The sequence below is a fragment of the Tachysurus vachellii genome, chromosome 23 (assembly GCF_030014155.1).
Source record: "Tachysurus vachellii isolate PV-2020 chromosome 23, HZAU_Pvac_v1, whole genome shotgun sequence".
Lineage (NCBI taxonomy): Eukaryota > Metazoa > Chordata > Actinopteri > Siluriformes > Bagridae > Tachysurus > Tachysurus vachellii.
The window spans coordinates 12,219,419-12,240,296 of NC_083482.1; the positions used below are offsets into that span (position 1 = coordinate 12,219,419).

The 20,878-nt window shown below is 41.5% G+C and overlaps 1 protein-coding gene across 10 annotated transcripts; it reads left to right on the plus strand.

Moving 5' to 3' along the window:
- Positions 1-2,076: 2,076 nt before the first annotated feature.
- Positions 2,077-19,723, plus strand: bdnf (brain-derived neurotrophic factor). Of its 10 annotated transcripts, none has more exons than XM_060859665.1 (2): positions 2,077-2,190; positions 18,350-19,723. In XM_060859665.1, the coding sequence occupies exon 2, from the start codon at positions 18,371-18,373 to the stop codon at positions 19,136-19,138; it is 768 nt and encodes a 255-aa protein (XP_060715648.1). In that variant the 5' UTR covers positions 2,077-2,190; positions 18,350-18,370; the 3' UTR covers positions 19,139-19,723. The 10 variants fall into 10 exon arrangements, with proteins under 10 accessions (XP_060715648.1, XP_060715642.1, XP_060715646.1 ...); XM_060859659.1 differs by lacking the exon at positions 2,077-2,190 and adding an exon at positions 2,540-2,962; XM_060859663.1 differs by lacking the exon at positions 2,077-2,190 and adding an exon at positions 3,926-4,127.
- The last annotated feature ends 1,155 nt before the right edge of the window (positions 19,724-20,878 follow it).

The following is a 20,878-nucleotide window of genomic DNA, read 5'->3' on the forward strand; positions in this document are numbered from 1 at the left end:
GTTCAAATCTGAATGATAACACGGCCATCAGTGGAAAAGGAGAGCAGAAGTTTGGGAAAATATACTGTTGCCACCTCAGATTCTTAGGGTCCATCTACCCATGTCAGTAGATGGACCCTAAGTAGTTTTCAAAAACATTTGTATGTATGTATTAGGTACTCTGAGATGGATTGGCATCCCATCCAAGCTGCATTCCCACCAAATCACAAGCCATCCAGATCCTCTGTAAACCTGACCAGGATTACTAATGATTCATTCATTCATTCATTCATTCATTCATTCATGCATTCATCAATTAATTGGAGCCATTTTTTAAATTTCATATTAAATTGCTATGAAAAACTATTAAATGAGGCACAAGGAAATGAAACCAGAGCAGTAAACAAACTCAGAATCATGTAAGACTGTTACTATGGAGCTTTGGCCTGAAACTGAGTGCTGTGTTGCATTAATGAAGTATAGGTAGTGATCTCTACAGCATGGTACACAGCAATAATATTTTGTTCAATTGCTAAAATAAAATTGTCCAGTGGCGTTGATGCCTTCAGTAGTCCCAGCACTTTCTGTGCTTGCATGAGGCATGCATAAATGATAAAAAATAAAATAATGTGCTAACGATCTACTTTAGATCATTAGCATTCTGGCATTCACAATGAGAGCAGGTCAGGGGCAGCACCCGCTAGGAGAGGACAGAAGAGGGTAGTATCCCAGATGACTGGCATTCAGAAGGCACTATCTGTACACGAGAGGTGTGGGGGAGGGCAGGGGTGGCATGCAGAGCCATGAGTGAGTCAGCCACGGAGCCTGTGAAAACTGTGGGAGAGAAAGCAGAACAGAGAGCAAGAGAAGACCAGAGCAATGCTGTGAATGCCACTATGATTAAAAAAAAACAACAACAAAAAAAAAACAGAGGAAAAAGAGTACAACTTAGTGTGAAGGAGGTGTTCGACTTCGCATTATATGAGTCTACTGACCAACCCCGGCCGCCTACGTTTTAAAAGATATGATTAATATTGTCGTAGCATGGTATGATATTTAGCAGTGTTCATCAGAGCAGCCTACTGAACTTGACCAATGTGACGCCCTCCCCCACCATCCATCTGCATCATCTTAAAAAACGGACGTCTCTCCGTTACACCCACCAGCATTTGAACATGCTGATCAAAGTTAATCTGGGGCACTCCTTTGCCACTGACCCCATGCTAGGCTCTTAAGTGTCTCAGGTTACAACACATAAAAGTGTTTGTGAAGTGTGAGTAGAAGAGCAATGGACCGATAAAGTGGTGTCATGTCTTATAATCAAATTGTAAGTTACATGGCTTTGTTAGGGTTCAAGCTGTCTGAAGTTGACACAACCTGCATGTTCACTCCTGACAGTCAAGTACTAATAAGGCTTAGAGGCAACACAAAAGCTGTTTTGCTGTGAATATTCTTGATATTTGTTATAAATAAGCATGAATATGTATAATATAAGGGGGCTTAAAAATAAGTTGTTTTAACTATGGTTCTTGCGTATATATTGAATATCTGAGCATGGGAATCTATCATCAGATATTCTATGTAAGTTTTTGGGTGCTTTCTATTTAGGCATGTCTGTTACACTCTTTTTTCCTTCTTGACACGTGTGTGTGTGTTTGTGTGTGTGTGTGTTTGTGTGTGTGTGTGTGTGTGTGTGTGTGTGTGTGTGTGTGTGTGTGTATGTGTGTGCGTGTGTGTGTATTTTGTGTGTGTGTGTGTGTGTGTGTGTGTGTGTGTGTAGGTGTGGTATATTACCTGTAGCTCACACACTTCTTTCTGTGACCGTGTGAGATTTCTGACATACTGTTTTAAATCTTTTCCAACTTGTGCTGAAGTTCAATCTCGGGTAAATACCACCTATTACTCATGATACTTCCTAGCACATTTGTAGGACACATGCAAGCATATCGCCTCGTCACTGCATAACAATTAGCTGTGTGAACGCACACCGTGCGACTGATGGAATTTTCCTGATAACACACAACGTTTGCGCTCAGAGTTCGCGGCTGCAAAATGAACCGTTACTCCTCTTGACGACACAAAAAAAGAACGCGGAGGAAAGAGATACCGTTCTACACAAGTTACGACCATACTTGACTATCGACGCGGACTTCACCTCCGTTCTCACACTAGTGCTTAAACAAGGAGGCGTTCAGACAGTGGTGCACAGATGTAAGTATGCACTTAAAACACGTTTTGCTCTGATCATCTTTCAGCTTCAGGTTTTATGCAGCAACAAGTCGCCCTAAACTTTATTCTGGCTTGATGCAAGATAATGTATTATTGGATGCTGGATAAATATTTTGCTCTTACCTGACTCAGGACCATCTCATCCAGAACACGTCGGAAAGTGCGCGTGAAGTTGACATTATGACGCGCGCTATATAGGGCGTGCAGTGAGGCGGCGGGTCACATCAAAAGGAGCACTTGCGCTCGGGATCTTAACTTTTCCGGTCAGTGTTTTAATTGCTCTATCAAGTAGAGAGAGAGAGAGAGAGAGAGAGAGAGAGAGAGAGAGAGAGAGAGAGAGAGAGAGAGAGAGAGATTTTGCCGGTCAGTTTCGCTCGTGCGCGCCAAAACTTCACCGTGTGTGCGTGATTTTCAATCACGTTAAGGCGTTCGCCTGAGCGTGTTCACCGATCAAACAGAGCCAATATATCCGTTTTTGGGGAGTTATTCAATCGCGTCTTTCTCTCTCTTATTTTTTTTGACTTGTTTGTCCTATCGACAGAAAGCAGCTGAGGTGTCAGGGAGTTTAAAGCACGCGGATATTGCAAAAGAGGGTTATTAGATTCATAAGTCACCCAAGTGGTGGGCGATTTACTGAGCACGGCAGAAGTTGTCGTATGATGACTTCAAACAAGACACATTACCTACCAGCATCTGTTGGAGCGTGTGGATATTAAAACACTGCTATCTCCAGCACAGCATTGGGGGGAAAATGGTAAGTAGACAGGAATCAGCTACCCTTGCGGGATGCAGTGTGCCCTGAAATTGACATTGCTTGCAGAAAAGGGCTCGTAGGTAAATAGAACAGTAGTTGGATGGGTGGTCTCCTGCTTATGGACGCCAGTAGTAAAGGCTAATGGCTGGGTATACTATGGCCAACAATGTAACTGTTGCTCAACTACTCTGTTTGCTCTGTCTATAAAAAAAAATCGGAGCCTGAAATGTTAAGAGGTTTACAAAGGATTTGATTAAATAACCACTTTAATGGGTATTTTTCATCTTTTTTTGGTGGTGTGCCAAACTGTCTGCTTTGTTTACTGTCGGTGTTTGGGGTTTTTGTCTTTCCATTTTGTACTAAATGTGCCTTTTTTTCTCTTTTCGATGTCAGTGTAAAAGCAACATGTGTAGACATGTCGATGTGCCCTGCAGGACATGAGCGGTGCTGCGCATCAAAGCGCGTTACTGAACGGGACCTGTTACAGTGGGATTTGGGGACTCCTGTTAGTGGAAAGACAAGTGGCCTTTTGAAATAAGTGCTTCTTTTGTATAAGAAAACATCCCGCCAGCATGTGATCAAATATTTACAGGACGGGCTTGGCAAGGATATATATTCACGTGACGAGGCGTGGGGAAGCAATAGAGTAAAGCCATATCAAGTGACATTTAAAGAAAGTATAGATTTTTTTTTGCCTCAGTGTAACCTTATAGCTTTGCAACGATTTCAGCACTTTGGACAGAGGCACCGGAGTCGCTAAACGGACTTTTAACTTTTAACACAGGACTGGACGTCGCCTATTGTGCTTTGCAAATCCTTTTGACAAAAGCTAGGGAGCTGTTTCACGTTGGTCCTGTTTAAAAAAAAAAACAGGAAGCACACTCTTTTCTAGGAAGCCCCTGTGAACGAGAATAAAACGAAGAGAGAGAGAGAGAGAGAGAGAGAGTGAGAGCGAGGGAGAGTAAGAGAGGGAGAGTCAGTAGAGAGCTGCTTGCTTTGCTTTGCTTGGAGTTTGGTGGACGCTTTTCTTTCGGTGTTAAAGTTGAAGTCTTTGCGCTGCTGCTTCTTCCTCCAGCTCCACTTGGTGCGCAGCGTTAACTTTGGGAGATGCGAGTGTTGGTCGTGGAGATCTAACCACTGATAGTGGTTGTCGGCTCTTAAACAGGTAAGAAGCGTTTCCGTTTTGATCCACCGTAGCTACAAGCATGTTTGCGGGGGCTTGTCTTTACATCAGCACGGAAATATGATATGGCTTTTCCTATATTTGAAGTTTGGTTTGTGGTTATGAAAGGTTCCGTCACGCTGTTGGGAATAAGGTTAGGGATGATGCTTGATGTGGGGGAGTCTGTACAGAGAGGACAGCGACTTGTGAAGCAAATGGTATAAAAATATCTTAAGATATCTTCATTTATATACCTCAGTTCTTTGACTTTGCTAAAAGACCAACCTATGTGTTTGTTTTATTTTTTCATTTTATCGTGCAGCAGCTGTAACATGTAGATTGTAGTGATTAAAAAAGTTGCTCCAGTTTAGCAGGAGGTTCTTATGAGTCATTCATGAAGATGTGATACTGGCGTTTGTTTGTATTACGCTTTTTAGATAATGCAACAAATTATACATTTATTTGTTGAATAACCCGAAAAAAGGTAAATGTGTGCATTGTATACCTTATGCAAGAAATTAGCTTTCTATTTTTGCCTATCTTTTTTGCATTTTTTTCTTTCTTTTTCTTTTTTGTTTTTGTGCGTATGCAAATCTCACCATAATCGTACAGTATATGCGGAAAATCAGTGAATGAATCGTGACATGCTTACTTGCATTTTGTTGGTGGTGGCTGGGTAATAATGCGTGTCTCATTTAAAATATCTATCTATCTATCTATCTATCTATCTATCTATCTATCTATCTATCTATCTGTCTGTCTGTCTGTCTATCTGTCTGTCCGTCCGTCTGTATGTCTGTCTGTCTGTCTGTCTGTCTGTCTATCCTTTTGCTGGATTCGCCTTGTGATTATCGACCAGTCTAAATATGGTTTCATTTGCGTAGCTAGATCGTTAACCCTTTGCATCGCTCCTAAGTGCTGGTGCAGTCATGGATATCTGTGTAATCTGTGTTGGTAAGTGTGTCCTCGCACTACGTCCTCTTGGTTATGTTTCTACAGTGAGTGTTTTTTTTTACTACATGCGCGCTCCTCCGTTTCATTCATGCCTGGATTTCCAGTCCTCATCCCAGCATCACCTGCTCCTTTCTGGCTTCCGCGCACATCCGCACAATCACTGGGGGAAAAACAAAACAAAACAAAACAAAACAAATAACTTCCGTTTAAACTGTTGAGGTCAACAGACAAAACCATAATCGCCCGTCGTAAGGGGTTTTTAAAAGTCGCATATTTATTTTCCATATAAACGAAATAGGAATTGGGATAGGCGTGGTCACACATCGCCGTTTGTCACGGCTCGGTAGATGGAGGCGCCGATAAGATTTGCCCGATAAGGGGAAATGGCTGAGACAGGGGCTTCAAGCGAGCGGCGGAAAGGAAGCGGAAAGAGAGAGAGATGGGCAAAGAGAGAAAGCGAATGGTCAGCGTTTTTAAAAAGGAAAACCTCGCTCCCGGTTTGGTGACTTTTGATGCCGAATAAGTTTAAATAATTTGTCTCGGTTACAGAGAGAGAGAGAGAGAGAGAGAGGGAGAGAGAGGGAGAGACGATGGATACGAGCGGCGCTCCTTATCCTTTTCTTTCTTCCGCTTTTCCTTGTATCCGCTTCTGCTCCATGCAAGACTCATGGCTTCACCTAAAAACTGCATACAACCTTCCTAACTAGCATGTCAGAACAGTAGGTACCTATTATTTTGACATGTTATTCAGGACGGTAGTGGGCGGTTATGGATGTAACCTGTGCTTTAAGGGCATAGCGGCTTTAATGGCATAGACATTCAGGCAGAAAAGCCAGAGATATCTCCAGCTTCTCCAGCTTTAATCAAGAGGCCATCATGCGGAACATGTCTTATTTTATCTATTTCATCTGCATTTTAGTTCTTTATGATCGTTTCCCCCAACCTTTTGTCCGGGGCTCACGAGCCTCTATCGCGTTGCATCTCTGGTAAATTCGGGTAATTTTCTTCATTAAAATATTTGTGTGCTTCCTCGTGTGTTTGTATAATTACAAGGTATAATGTGATGGCGTTTAATTGCAACCATTTAATGTGTGCACTTACGGATATTTAGGCAGTGTTTGGTGAACAGGTCAGACCACTGAACAGAATTTGTAATAATAGGAATTAATCGTGTTTAATGTTTAATGCTTAATGTTTATTCTATTGTCAGTTAAAGCATTACTATTGTGCATTGCATTATTACTCCAGAAAATGAGAAGAAATTTGATAGCATTGCAAATATGTGGATAGGTCGTTTGCTCCTGGCATGCTATAACGAAACGATGTTCAGCTTGCATATAACATGTTTATTTTTAGGGTTGAAAAAACGTGCCCTTGAATTGGCTTGTGTGCGCGTTGGTTGTGTGGGGTTTGTGCTTATGATGAAATATATTTATTTTCTGTTTGGAGTCGTGTGTTTTCTCATCCTTTTGTGGGGATTTGTTTTTTTATTTTTTACTTTTTTGCTTTTTATGAGAGAGAGAGAGAGAGAGAGAGAGAGAGAGAGAGAGAGAGAGAGAGAGATGTGGGCTTATGGTGTGGGTATGGGTGTGGGCAAGGGGGTGGGGGTGTGGGCACGACACACTTTGTATGTACGAAAGGCTTTTTTTTTTTTTTTTTTTTTTTTTTAATAGAACTTTCTGCAATGTACGTCATCGGACCAGTCCATAAATGGGGTTGTGTCATCTGAACGAGAATCTCCCTCTCCCTCTCTCTTTCTCTCGCTCTCTCCGCACTCTGAGCTGCAGAGTTAGGGCGGGCGCGCATCTAAAACAAATCTAAACAATGGTAGGTTTCATTCCACAAAAGCCAGGTTTCAATATATTGATCTGCTCCGCTCTCTTTTACTTGTTTTTATAACATATAAATATATAAATATAGCTACAATCTAGTCATATACGTTTTTTAATTGCGAAACTGTAGCGTATATCCGATAATCAGGTTATTTTGAATGAGACAATAAATAGATGCGTGGATTTGTTCTGGCGCAGAAAAAAAATTGCTCTTGAGATTACGTTGAATTCCTCAGGAAATTATGGGCTCAGCAATCAAAATAAAAAAAATGTACAAAATAAAATGCGTTTATTATTATTATTATTATTATTATTATTATTATTATTATTATTATTATTATTATTAATAATAATAATAATAGTTTCCGTAGTAGTGGACTACGTTTTTTGTTATTTTAAATACAAGCTGTACCTTTTTATTCACACAAAATAATCCAATCAATTTTTCAGCCAACATCTTGAAGGGGCGGAAGAAATGTATTTTTAGCATTTGACGCAGCCCAGCTGACAACTTAATATAGCAGAGTGATTTAGACATGTCTACAGCTAAATGTGTTAGAAAAAGGTAAAGGCTGCACGGATGACGTTTTTTTCCCTTCATCTGTCACAGAGGCGTGCAGCTCAGCTCTGATAGATAGCAATAGAGATGGAGATTGTCTGGGTGAATCTGATTGGTGCAGCTTATTGTTTCCTTTGGACCTCGTTATATCATTATTTAACTGCACTATGTGAGCAATATGTTTTATTTGGTCTAGTTGAGAAATGTTGCGTAAATGTGCATGGGGGTGCAGGGTTTTTAGTGTTATTATACATATGTGTGTGTTTGTGTGTGTGTGTGTGTGTGTGTGTGTGTGTGTGTGAGTGAGAGAGAGAGAGAGAGAGAGAGAGAGAGAGATTCTAGCATTGACCTCCACAAAACATTCATATTGGAGATGGGCCTATTCCCTGCATGTTTGGCTTTTCTAGTTGTTTCCCACCCACCTGTGTTCTAATCGTTGGTATAAAATGAAGTGATTCTCTCTCTGCAATATTGGAGAGCTGGAGAGCAGCATTAGTGCCGGTGCCTGGCAACTGGGGCTGCACTACGGAATCCTCTAACTAACTATTCGCCAACGTCACTGCTCGGGTATGTACGCAAGATGCCTTTTGCATGCTTGCCTGTGTTGTACCTTTATGTTGTTGGCAACCGAACTTTGTGTGTGTGTATGTGTAAGATTGAAATAGTAGGTAGGATGGTGGGATGTTTGTGCTTTTGAGTTGGCATGGGTCTAAAAGAATTGTTGCAAAGGCAGCTTCCTTGGCTATTTTTCAGAATATATTTAGTGCACTTAACACGACTCATTTAGATAGCCCGTGGCTGACTAAAATAGGAGGATTTTATGTTCTCTGTTTGGAGGTTTGGCTTTGGAATTCCTAATCCAAGCAATGCCAATGATTTGAAATTTAACTACGTCTATTTAATTATGTAAAATTACCTAGAGGCATGCCACAGGTGCAGATGTTTGGAATTGCTAAATTACCAGCTGGTAAGGAAGGACAGGATGGTGCAGAAGGCTTGTGGTAGTCTTGTGGATTGATTACCAGAAGAGGCAATGTATGCCATGAGGGATAAATTAAAAGCAATATAAGTATATTTTACAATAAAAAAACTTTAGGATGTTTGTGAGTTGATGCTCAGGTTTTTAATCAGTTTACATTAGATTATGACACAGCCTATCGCTCTGCTTTGCTGTTTTTGCTGATTGAGAGCCTGAAATCTTTCAGTACAGAGCAAGATGAGACATGGTAGAGGGTGGGGTTGAGTGAGTCACGCCCCCTTCTTCCCACCATCTACTGACATACCATTCTCTGAAGTGCCCAGGATCAGGCAGGCCATAGGATGGGGATAGAGCTTCATTGGCCGACTCATTGATTTCTGTGGTGTGACAAAGTAAAAATGTAATTCTCTGTAATAAGCATGTACGCAACACATTTAGCGCAAGCTGTCCATCAAAAGAGAATGGATATGTTGAATGATGTTCCTGTTCAGCTATTTAAATTTTTCCTATTGTTTTATCATCTTCAATGCATCTTTGTTTATCCCAAAAAGTCCATGTTTAGTCTATGCTTAAAGGTGCATTTATCTCTATTGAAAATTGTAACATCATAATGTGATTGCATTTCATTGAGCCAGAATAAATACTAAAAAATAAATGTAATAGCACTGGAATTCTTACATTTGTATAATCTCTGCTAGCAACTGATAAACTGATTTTTTGTCACTGCTCACGTTTCTGTTACCTGCTCCTTGAACCATAAAAGACACATTCCATTCCAAACCATAATTTTATGTTAGAGAGTTGATTCATAGGTTGTTGCTCATGACCTTTAGGGCACCAAAGGTATTTTGACAAGGAAGTGCCTCACCTCCCTGGAGGATCGTGCTGGGAAAGTCTGGATTCCTGAGGAAGTCCTGCAGAGGAACGACAGAGAAAAAGAGATTTTGAGAAAGCTGAGGTGACGTCATTAGCGACCCGACCTATTGGATAGAGACACGGCCATCGCTTCTGACGCCGCTCCGACTCTCTCAACATTCAACGTGGTCCTCATCTCACTCTCCTGCCAAACACATTTCTTCAGAAGACAACACTGGGACAAGCATCATGACGATGGAGAATCCGAGTGATATGTTTTTATGCCTGAAAACTGGATTATTATGTCTACATAAGTTTACTTAGATGAACTTTAGTTTGCTATCTTAGCATATATTGTTACATGAAACATCTATATGATAAAAATGTTTGGACGCTAAACACTAAACTACCTTATGTGTTCTGATAATCATTTTTCTTTAGTATCATAAGAAACTTCTTTGAGTCATGCCTCTGTGCAGCTGGCATTGTGCTGTATTTGCAGTTTTGCATGAGACCTATGGTTTTTGTGCACCTAATGAGAAGCAGAGTGATTTATTTATGAATTACCTGGCTGGAGCAGTCTTGGCACACTGTGTCTGTAAAAGATGGGAGGTGTGTGTAGGTGTGTGTGCTGTATATGTGAAGTTCGAGGTTACTTTTTTTCCTTCTCTTGGAGTCACGTCGCTCAGCAATTGCTGATGCAACTCTTTGTCACCCACAGTTTACCGTCTCCTCCTGTGATCCTATGGGTAGCAGCTATATTCATCTTGGCTTATGCCTACAGAGATTTGAAGGAGGGTGGAAGCATGAGTGTGTGCAACTGGGAGAAGGTGATAGCGTACATGCATAAGAGTTTGTGTGAATGTATTTAAGCATATTTGCATATTTGTCGTGTGATTGTGAATGGGAAATGAGCTTGCTTGTGTTTGTGTTTGTGTGTGTGTGTGTGTGTGTGTGTGTGTGTGTGTGTTAGAGCAGGTGTTAGCATCCTCTCCCATGCTGGGACCAACTACATCTGAACCCCTCAACCTCATTACCTCAGACAGAGAATAATTACAACCAACACACAGCGATCTCATCACACCGATATAAATCTCACACTAGAAGTCCAACAGCTTCAATGAAAAAATCACAAGCAAACAGAAAAGGACTCAAACATGGAGTTATTAAATAAAGTAATTAATCCTAATACTAACGAAAATACCAAAAAAGTCGTTTAACCCCTTCCAGTTGTACTGATAGAGGTCTGGGCATGAGGACTTGGGAGTTTAAGAGGTTAAGATATGACCATTCCTTGACTGCTTTGAAATATATGAGAATTTGTTATTAGTCATTCTAGTCCATTTCAATTTATATAACATGGCTGACTATGAAATATATGTTTTGTGTGTTTTTAAACCATTGGGCCAGCATCTGGCAGACAAGCTCTTCTTGCAGGTTACAAAGGTGCTCAATAGACAACTGACAATAGATTAAGATATCAGCCACAGGAGATCTCCAGACAAGAATAGGACCTTGATGTGGTGGAAAGCAGGAGGAACCGCTTCACTTTGAAGCTGTTTTTTTTTTTTTTTTTTTTTTTTTTTTAGACTCACAAAAGCAACTATCCATTTTCACGGTACAATCTATGGTCCTTTCACATGAAGGTGTTTCATTTGAGCCCATCCTGGGTCCACTAGAAAACAATGGCAACCCAAGCAATGAATGAAGCCCCCTGAGCATTTCAGCAACAACATCCATAGAGATTACAAAGTCGGGAAAAAAAACTCTGTGGTGAATTTGCTCTTGATATTCCTGATACGGTATTTAGAAAAGCATGCAGCAAATAATAATTAGAATAAAAACGGGGTGCGCGCGCCGCCCAGAAATAACGCATGAATCCCATACGTGTAAAAACATGACTGCGATTCATATCTACATGATCTTGTACGTCTTAAGACTGTAGTATAGATCCAGTAGTATAGATCCTGTACAATTTCCCACTGTAGTGTGCGGTTTAGGATGTAGCACCACGTCACTTTCGGTTTATTAAACTTGCACGACTCACTCGAGTCACGTGTGTCTACGTCACCGTGCAGCGAGGTATCAGAGTTGCCGGAATTAAGCCGTCATTTCAAGCTCTGGAGCTCTCGCGGTGCGCATTAATCCAGCCCCGTGTGTGTGTGTGTGTGTGTGCGCGCGCGCGCGTGTGTGCGTGCGTGCATGTGTGTATGTGTGTATAACGAGCATGCCGTCCAGAGCGCTTGAACCGACCTGCGAAGGATCCGCTCAGTCATGGGAGTGCATTACCTCGCCCGTGCGATTTCCGCCATCAATAATTTAATCTATCTGCTCCAAAGCTGAACAGACTGACGACAACTCGGCGCTGCTGCTTGGCAAAAAAACAAAAACAAAAAAACAAACAAAAAAAAACAGCGCGAGGAATTAAAGCTTGGTGGGAAAACGGGGGATTGCGCGCGCGCGCGGGGGAACTTCTTTTTTGATCCTTAAAAAACATCCCAGATGACACTGTCCCGTTGAATGGTCTCCCTTTAGAACTGGACAGTAAAAAAAAGGTAGGTTGCATTCGTTTGAGTTTGTAAAAAAAAAGTAATCAAGGAACATATTTGAGCGCTTGTGCAATAAAACCCTAGGCTGTTGGTCATGCATTAATTACTAAGAAAACATAAGTAAACATTTCTGTTAAATTTTTAATTAACGGAGTGTCTGTGGAGGTCTTTTTTTATATAAAGAAAACAGCAAAAAAAAAAAAGTTAAACCTAGTCAAACCCAGTTCTCACCTGAAACATCATTTCAGTTTAATTAGACATCTCTGTTATTAAATGGAAGCACTTTGCGTGTTGTTGTGGTCTTTCCGCTGCTAAAGAGACGTAGACAGACGAATGTAGTTGTGCATTTGAAATGTACTAGACTAAATGTATAAGTGGAGTTTGGTGCACTGGATAAGACTTTCATAGGAAACTTGAGCTCTGGGGTTAGGCTTACAGGGCAGTCTAGCTTTTCCATACAGCCTCATCAACTCTCAAAGGTTTCACATCCAACTTTCTGTGCGCGCGCTACAGAACAGATCAGAACATCACTGGAATTGCACTGAGCTCTGAATTTAGCATTGAATAATCAAAACTGGACATTCCTGGGAATTGCAATGATTCATATTCCTGGGATTCTTGAGCGTTACTATTTAACCGCCTGTCAGTATTTCTCATTAGCTTGGACCTGATGGTGAGTCTTCTGAGTAGCTGTTTTATTATTGGTTGCTTGACTAGAAGGAAAGACCATTGTTTTATACTGGCAGAAACTAATGTGCTGAGGATTTTTAGAATATTTTTAGGATGCATATGTGTGCTTAAATAACTCTGATTTGTCTGCATCATCTGAGACGAGACTTTTTCCACTTTATTTATTGAAACTGATCTTTTTATTAAATGGAATCTTTTGCTTGTGCTTGTATTAATATGTAGAATCAATTGCATGCGTGTGTTACACTATCACTACGTCCCCTCGTATAGAGAATAAACGTGGGCTTGAACGTGCGCTTCATGCAATCAAATGCGCCACCTAGCGTATAAACAAAGAAAACTCCTGAGCTGCATTTTAAACTGTTAGATTGTGTTGCTAATTGTACCTGCCCAAGAAAAGCATGTAGTTCTTCTAATTGTGTTGGATCAAAAGTTTACACACTTCTAGTCAGACTTGGAAGTGGTTATGTTTCTATGAGCACAGAGTTGAACTTGTTTTCAGTAGCTAAACCAGAAAGTTGCCTAGCTTACATGAAAACAACACCTACGCGCATCACAGTTGGCCAATCTTGGATGATATTTCCAAGGCGGATCCTGCCAATGCTCGTCCTTTCTCTTGTTACGTGAAGAGCTGAAACTTATACATTAATCATTACCACACTAAAGTTTAATTTGGTTTGGTTCCCCACTTTCCATGAGGCAGCAGGACTCCAACTAAGAAGCCTAAGAACTTCAGAAGGAAGCAATTACGCTACCAAATAAAGTCAGACTAAACTAAATTCAAAGGTTTCTGTGACATTTATGCTAAAGAATGTAAATGACATAACTATACACCCTAAAATTTCCTAACTGCCTTCATTCGGCTATCAAGCCTGGCTTTCTCATGAAGTACAGCTATAAAGACATTGTTTATATGCACTATAACTGTTGCAGTCTCTAACGCAGGATGTTTTATTTTTGTTCTTCAACCGTTTCAAGATAAAAGCTCGTTGACTAAATGAACAAGTAGCGTAACAGTCATAGATGAAGCTATACAGCAGGACCTTAGCATATCCTCTGTCTTGTTCCTGTGCTTGTCTGCAGCACAGCTGTGTTACATTGTAGAAGAAACCACAATTACCTGAGGATGTACTTCAAAGGATCCTTCCTTATTCTTACAGTCGCTAACATGGAGCAAGACCGAGCCAAAGTTTTTACAAGCATGCTGCCATTTGCTGCTGTTTGATCCCTCCCAAAGATTAATCCTTAGCCTGCCCTGTAGCTATAGCATAGTCGAAGCAAAGCAGCCATCTCAATGGTTTGTTTAGCACCAAATCAGTTCGAGGTTGGCAGAAACTAGAGACATAAAATTTCATGTAAACGAAATCTCTTTAGGTTAGGTAGTGTTACGAGGTTTCAACATTGGGATAACGTAGTTTATACTGGTATTTATTGAAACACGTAATAAAATACAACCAAAATACCTCCGATAGCGAAAAATGTTACCCAAACTGGACTGTATACATTGGATCAGGAATAGTTGGCTTAATTTTTATCAAACACCTCAAGATTAAATGTGTAAATTATTCATTGGAAAGTGGACCCAAGCATACTAGTAAATAGCTTAAATTATTATGATTTTAGAATACTATATTAACTGTTTCTTCCATAAACATTGAATTCTAGCACATAAAGCCTAATGAGAGGTGTAAGGACATTTAAAATTTTCAAGCAATAATGCCCCCTGGTGGAAGTCCCTTGGAGTTTCCATCTAATTTAAACATTAGTCTGCCAGATTCTACAGCTTTTTTTAATTATTTAATTATCTGGAAATATTATCTGCTTTAATTAAGAGAAAAAAATACATAGAACTAGGAGCTTATCTTTTGAAATTGCAATACCTTCTTAGGATCTATTTTAAAGCTTGTTATAGTCTTTGTGAAAAAAAAAAGCTGTTATTCCCGCTACACTTTCATGTTACCCAAACCTCATCTGCCTGGAGGGGATTTCTTAAATAATCCATGCATGGCAGGGAGACTTAAGCAAATAGAGCTGTGAGGAACCAGGAGCGTGCAAAGCAAACCACCCTGTACTACCAGCTTCTGTCTAAACAATTGAGCAGGTGCATATTACTCTTTACCACCTGCCTGCCCCTCCACCACCACCACTACCACCCCTCCCTCCCAAGTAGTAGTGCTGCCATGTGCGAGCAGAGATCAATCATATTTAGCAATGAAAAGTGTCTGAGAGTGCTCCCTCTAAGCCCTCCAGTGTGTGTGTGTGAGGATACATTATCAAATACAGCTGTGTAGATATCATGTCATCACTATACATTCATACTTCTTTTGTAAACAGAGGGATCCAAAGGTTACCTAAGGCTTGAGGGATACTTCTATAGAAGGAGCTCTGGCTGGTTGGAATGGTGTGTGTGGCATATTCAAAAGAATATAATGCACCTGGCTTCCATGGTGATAGAACTGGGTTCACAAAGAGGTACATAAACAAACGGCTAAAGTCCCACCTCTGTTTGCATCATGCTGGTTCTGCAGATCGTTACCCCCCTCCTCCTGTACATGCACACATCATGAAACACCATGTTTGCGTTATATTGACCGGATATTGATATTGTGAGTGCGCAACGCAGTTTTAGAAGGAAAGACACACATCAAACATATTAAAGCAGAACAATGTGTCCATGGTGGTAATTTGGTTTCCCCCCTTCTGGTTTGAACAAGGTCTCGCTTATTGCCAGCTCGGTCCCCGAGCAATAAACTGATTCACCGCCTAGATTGCGTTTTAACAGGAAGGTGATTGAGAGCATAATCCATATTGATTCGCCGGATGGAAACAGGAAATAGCAGGGTTAGAAAAAAAATTTGTTTGTTGTTCCTGGTGAGAGGGGACCCCAGAGGAATGGCAAGCAATTGCAAGCTGATGAGTGGCACCCCCCCCCACCACCACTTACCCCCTTTACCGCCACCCTCCACAACACTCCTCCTTTCCATCCTCCACCTCCCAGCCCAGACCGCCTTAGAGACCTGGAAGAGACGTCATCAGGGTTGTTATGCTGAGAAATGACGCTCAACATCATATCTAACACCCCCCACCCCACCCGACCCCACCCCTTGGCGCACGAGTTGTGGATTATAAGATGCAGTGCCGTCCACATTCAAAGCGTTCAGTCTCCAGTTACTGTCGTTTCAAGCTACACACTCAACGTGCATGTGGCTTTTAATACAGAGCCAAAAGATCGCGCTGATACAGCTATCTATCTTCGGTTTCTACGGTGAGTTATCAGGACCATATGCGCTTTTTAAAGCAGGTCCAAGCAGGTGAGCTAGTGCTGTGCCAGGTTTATCAAGTTTTACTATCACCCCGCCAATGATGGTGTTATATTATCCATCATTCGATAGCACTCGCAATTTATATAATACATCCCTCATCAGACGGACAACAGATGTTTGGTAATTGAGATCAACCTGAAACTGGGGCAGATGCTGGGCTGTGGCCGAGTGTGTACATAAAAACCACATTAGTGCCATTCAGAGAGAGAGAGAGAGAGAGAGAGAGAGAGAGAGAGAGAGAGAGAGAGAGAGAGAGAGAGAGAGAGAGAGAGAGAGAGAGAGAGAGAGAGAGAGAGAGAGAGAGAGAGAGAGAGAGAGAGAGAGAGAGAGGATGCTGCCAGAAATACATCTGTCCCTGAAGGTGCAACACATTTGGAAGTATTTCAAAGAAGTGAGCAAGTATGACATAAGACGCAATGAAGTCCTAATCCTCGGCGGCACTTTAAAATCCTCTCCGAAGTTTCTGCGAAGGTAATTGCTGACAATGTAAGAAGTTTTTTTTTTTCCATGACTGGAAAAGCTGGTGGGCTGAAGTATCTTTTCATACCTGCAGAAGCAGCACATACACACATTTTGCTCTGTGCTTCATTCGATTAGGATTGATCCGTCCTCCAAAGCTGTAATCCCAGCCTGTTTTTAATTTATTTATATTTTATTTAGTGCTTGTTTTTGACTACGTGGGACAAAAAATGAAAGGGGCTCAAACTCTTTCTCTCCTACCAGACCCACATGCAAATGCATGTGCTTACACTCCCTCTCACACACGCACGCACATGCATGCACACACCTCGACAGGTGAAACGTCACGGAGCAAGGGGAATCGGCGCTCATTAAGGGGAAGGCTGCAATATTCTGAATCGAGACCATGGGACTCCCAGCTCTCCTATTTATAGCTGCCGTGTCTCCATGGCAGTCACCGCTGCGCTGGCAAATCGCAGCCACGGCCCCAGACGCCAATTAAGAATGAAACAAATGCCTTTTAGAGAGGGGCGTGCCGCCATGTCTCTTTCCGCTCCATGAGTGCATCCTCTCCATGCCTCTTCCGGAGGATGCTCAGGGTAGCGGGAGGACGCCATGCAGAGAGCTGGCCGAGCTGTGCTGCGACGTTGGCTATTTTTAAAAAGCCCCCCCTCACTTACTTACACACACGCACACACACACACTCACCCTCTCCCCCAGCCCCTCCTCCTCCTCAAGAAGGAGAGCAGATGAGGAATGTCTTCTTGTTGTGCTGGTGTTTTGGATGCTCCCTGTGCTATTGTTTGTGAATGTTGCGGCGAGTTTTGGGATGTCGACGGACATGATGTATTGCTGTGACTCATAGGGGCATCAGAGAGGTAAGAGAGTGAGGGATAGTCACAGAGAGATGGAAGGATTAGCGGCGTGCTGTAGTGAAAGTCCTGGCTTTCTCTGCATCTTACTGTACTGTTGGGAGATGTCTTGACCCGGATGTGCGAAATGCATCCATTGGGCATAGAGTAGTTTTTATGAATGAATGAATCAGTGCATGGGTGTCTGAATGGCATTGTCTCTTTTCGCTTATAGTACAATTTCCTCTCTCCCTCAATCTCTGTCTCTTAATTTACCTGGTGACCTCTACATGGAACATACTCTTTGATGGTGCCTTAGGCTTGTTTTGTAAAGCAAGCTAGAAATAAAGCATTTGCAGACTGTTTGAAGCTGTACTGGTGAATGTAGGCATTGCAGTGGAGTTTTTCTAAGTAGTCCTTAAACCATCTGTTTACATTGAATCTGAACTCATTCTCATGCATAACATAAGAGTGACATTAGTCTCTTATTTTTGTAATAAATACCACACACTGGTCACCAGCACTTAACATCAGTCAGGGTTGCGTTAGTCTGATGGGATGCTAGAGCAGGAGAGGAGGGTGAGAAAGGAGGCAGGAGGGAAGTGCAGGGAAGAGGGAGTGGGTGAGAGCCTCTCATGTCCTCCTAATGATACTCCTGAGCCTCTGTATTTAGCTCTGTGTGTGTTTATGTGTGTACATGTGTGTAGAGTGTGTGTGGGGACAGATCCGGTGTGATGCGTCAGTAGTGCCAACACTCCCCTGGGCCTTGATTGCCAGGAACTAAAAATGCAACAAAGAAATAACAAGTTGGCATGTTGTGGGTCGGTTGCTACGAAATGGGAATCTGGTTTTAGGTCTGCAACTCTGATCCCAGCTTACATGAGAGGATCGGGATGCCAGGGTTACTGGCTGCACACGAGACAACAAGCACTTTGGAAAAACAGATCTAATTGATAGATAACAGAAGAATAATGCAACATCAGTAATGATTAGGCATCAGTGCAAAGTGTTTCATGGTTGTTTTGTACTTGTTCTTATAGAAGTATTGTTTGTTTTAAATTTTAAATCTCTGCTTTTTCTCCATCCCTCCCCTTTTTTTCTTACTCCCCATCATTGTTCCTCCCTAAACCACTCCACCCTATACACGCCTTTCCCTATCTGTCACTATCTCCAGTTCCAACAGGTCAGAAGAGTGATGACCATCCTGTTCCTTACTATGGTTATTTCATACTTCAGTTGCATGAGAGCTGCGCCCATGAGAGAGGTGCCGGGCGTTGTGGGGGGCCACCGAGCCGAGGGCTACCTGGGGGCCGCCCGGGGCCACGGGACTCCACCGAGTGGGGGAGCGCTGCCCTCGCTCACGGACACGTTCGAGCAGGTGATCGAGGAGCTACTGGAAGTGGAGGGTGAGGCAGCGCAGGGCCAGGGAGGGGGGGGTCCCGGCAATGCAGCCACGGCCCCGGCAGAGTCAAAGGACGTCGACACGTATGCATCGCGTGTGATGATCAGCAACCAAGTGCCTTTGGAGCCGCCGCTGCTCTTTCTCTTGGAGGAATACAAAAACTACCTGGATGCCGCCAACATGTCGATGCGGGTGCGGCGCCACTCAGACCCGGCGCGACGTGGTGAGCTCAGCGTGTGCGACAGTATTAGCCAGTGGGTGACGGCCGTGGACAAAAAGACGGCTATCGACATGTCCGGCCAGACCGTAACCGTGCTGGAGAAGGTCCCGGTGGCCAATGGGCAGCTGAAGCAATACTTTTACGAGACCAAATGCAACCCACTGGGTTACACGAAGGAGGGCTGCCGAGGAATAGACAAGCGGCACTATAACTCACAATGCCGGACAACCCAATCGTACGTGCGAGCCCTCACCATGGATAGCAAACGGAAGATCGGCTGGAGGTTTATACGGATAGACACTTCGTGTGTATGCACATTGACCATTAAGAGGGGGAGATAGTGTACACAATGTATAGATTTTATTGAGAGTTCTAACAAGAGAGAAAGAAAAAGAGTAAATATCTATTTGTATATATACATAACAGGGTAAATTATTCCGTCAGATGAATTTTATGGACTGCATGTAAAAAAGATGAAGTTTATACAGTAAAGTGATACTACAGTCTATTTATTGAACATATTCATGACCTTGTAAACAATTAAAAAAAGATCTGATCAGTCATTTGCTCCCAGTTCAAATTACTATATCACATTCCGCAAGACGTTGTGGTTTTCTTTACGTTGCCAAGAACTCAACAGATGAGAGGAGAGATATTTAAGGGAAAAAGAAAAAACTTGCATGCTGCTTCAATTGTGAATATAAAAAAAAAAAAAAAAAGAAACCTGTTCACTTTCAGAAAACAAGACCACTATTCCAACTAAAAGATTCTGTTTACATTCTCAGCAGTGACAGGACATCCTCCTCTAAGTACTTTAACTGTTTCCTATTCTAAACTTCTCAAGGTTATGTTGGAATTACATACTATGTCAAGGTGCTGTTGTCAAAGCTTTGCTGTTTATTTTTTTATCCCCACGAAATGAAAGATGAAACAGAAAATACTATAAAAATTATATATATATATATATATATATATATATATATATATATATATATATATTTCATTCACATATGTTCTGAATTAATATAATTCATTTTGTATGTTGTGAAGTTGTTTGCAATATTAAATTGAAATATTTGAAGAAATAAAAATGACTATAGGCAAGTGAAAAACAATCCTAATGTCAATAAAGTTTGAGCTCTCCCTTTACAGGTATAAATGCAGCACAAACTTCGGAGAAGTGACCATTATCTTCCTCCTAGAAGGTTATCCTGAACCTAGTTTTGAGCTAAATTACCCGGTTGATTTTTTTTCTTTTTTAAATCCTATTTTACCATGAGTTAAAATTTAAAATGGCATGGCAATGACAAAATCATTTATACATATATGATACACCAGTTTAAAAGGTTTTATAACAAAAGCCAACACACACAAACCAGAGTAAATATGCAAAACAGCACCTGCTCTCCAAGCCTCTTGCATATACTCCACACCATCTCTCGCATCCTGCCCAAGTGAAGGAGCGACACTGCTCAGGTAAGAACTGTTCTCAGAGTGTGGAACATAAATCCAACTAAGATGGTGGCGGTAGGTGATGTTTCTCTTTCAATCACTGGTCAGAGGCTATCATTTCTATCACAAGTACATTATCTTTGTCCTAGAAAAAAGAGATCAGTGAGTTCAACACTCTAATACACTCTACTTGATATCTGATCCATCTTTGTGCACAGACGAACCTGTTTCGTCTCATAGATTGTTATCAGACCCATGAGTCTGAAGTGTTGACACAGTGTTGCAAACAAGGCACAGCATGAGAGTAGATACTCTGGTTTCAACATCATGTTCAGTCAGAACTCTATAATGTTCTAACCTACATCCGAAATGCCTTACAAAGAAAAAAAAGTCAAATCAACATATAACAAAAGTATATAACCCAAAGCAAAGGACTTTTTGACAAGAAGTTGCACAAATATTTTTGCACTTTGAGTTATATTTACTATATTACTATATTTCATAGATCAAGTATTATTTTACCATCTTGAAATAAAAGTGTCACTTTCATTAAATATTCTTGCCTGAATAACGAAGCACATGATGCGTATTTTGGTGTCTTCCCTTCTCAACTCATCAGCTGATTAACA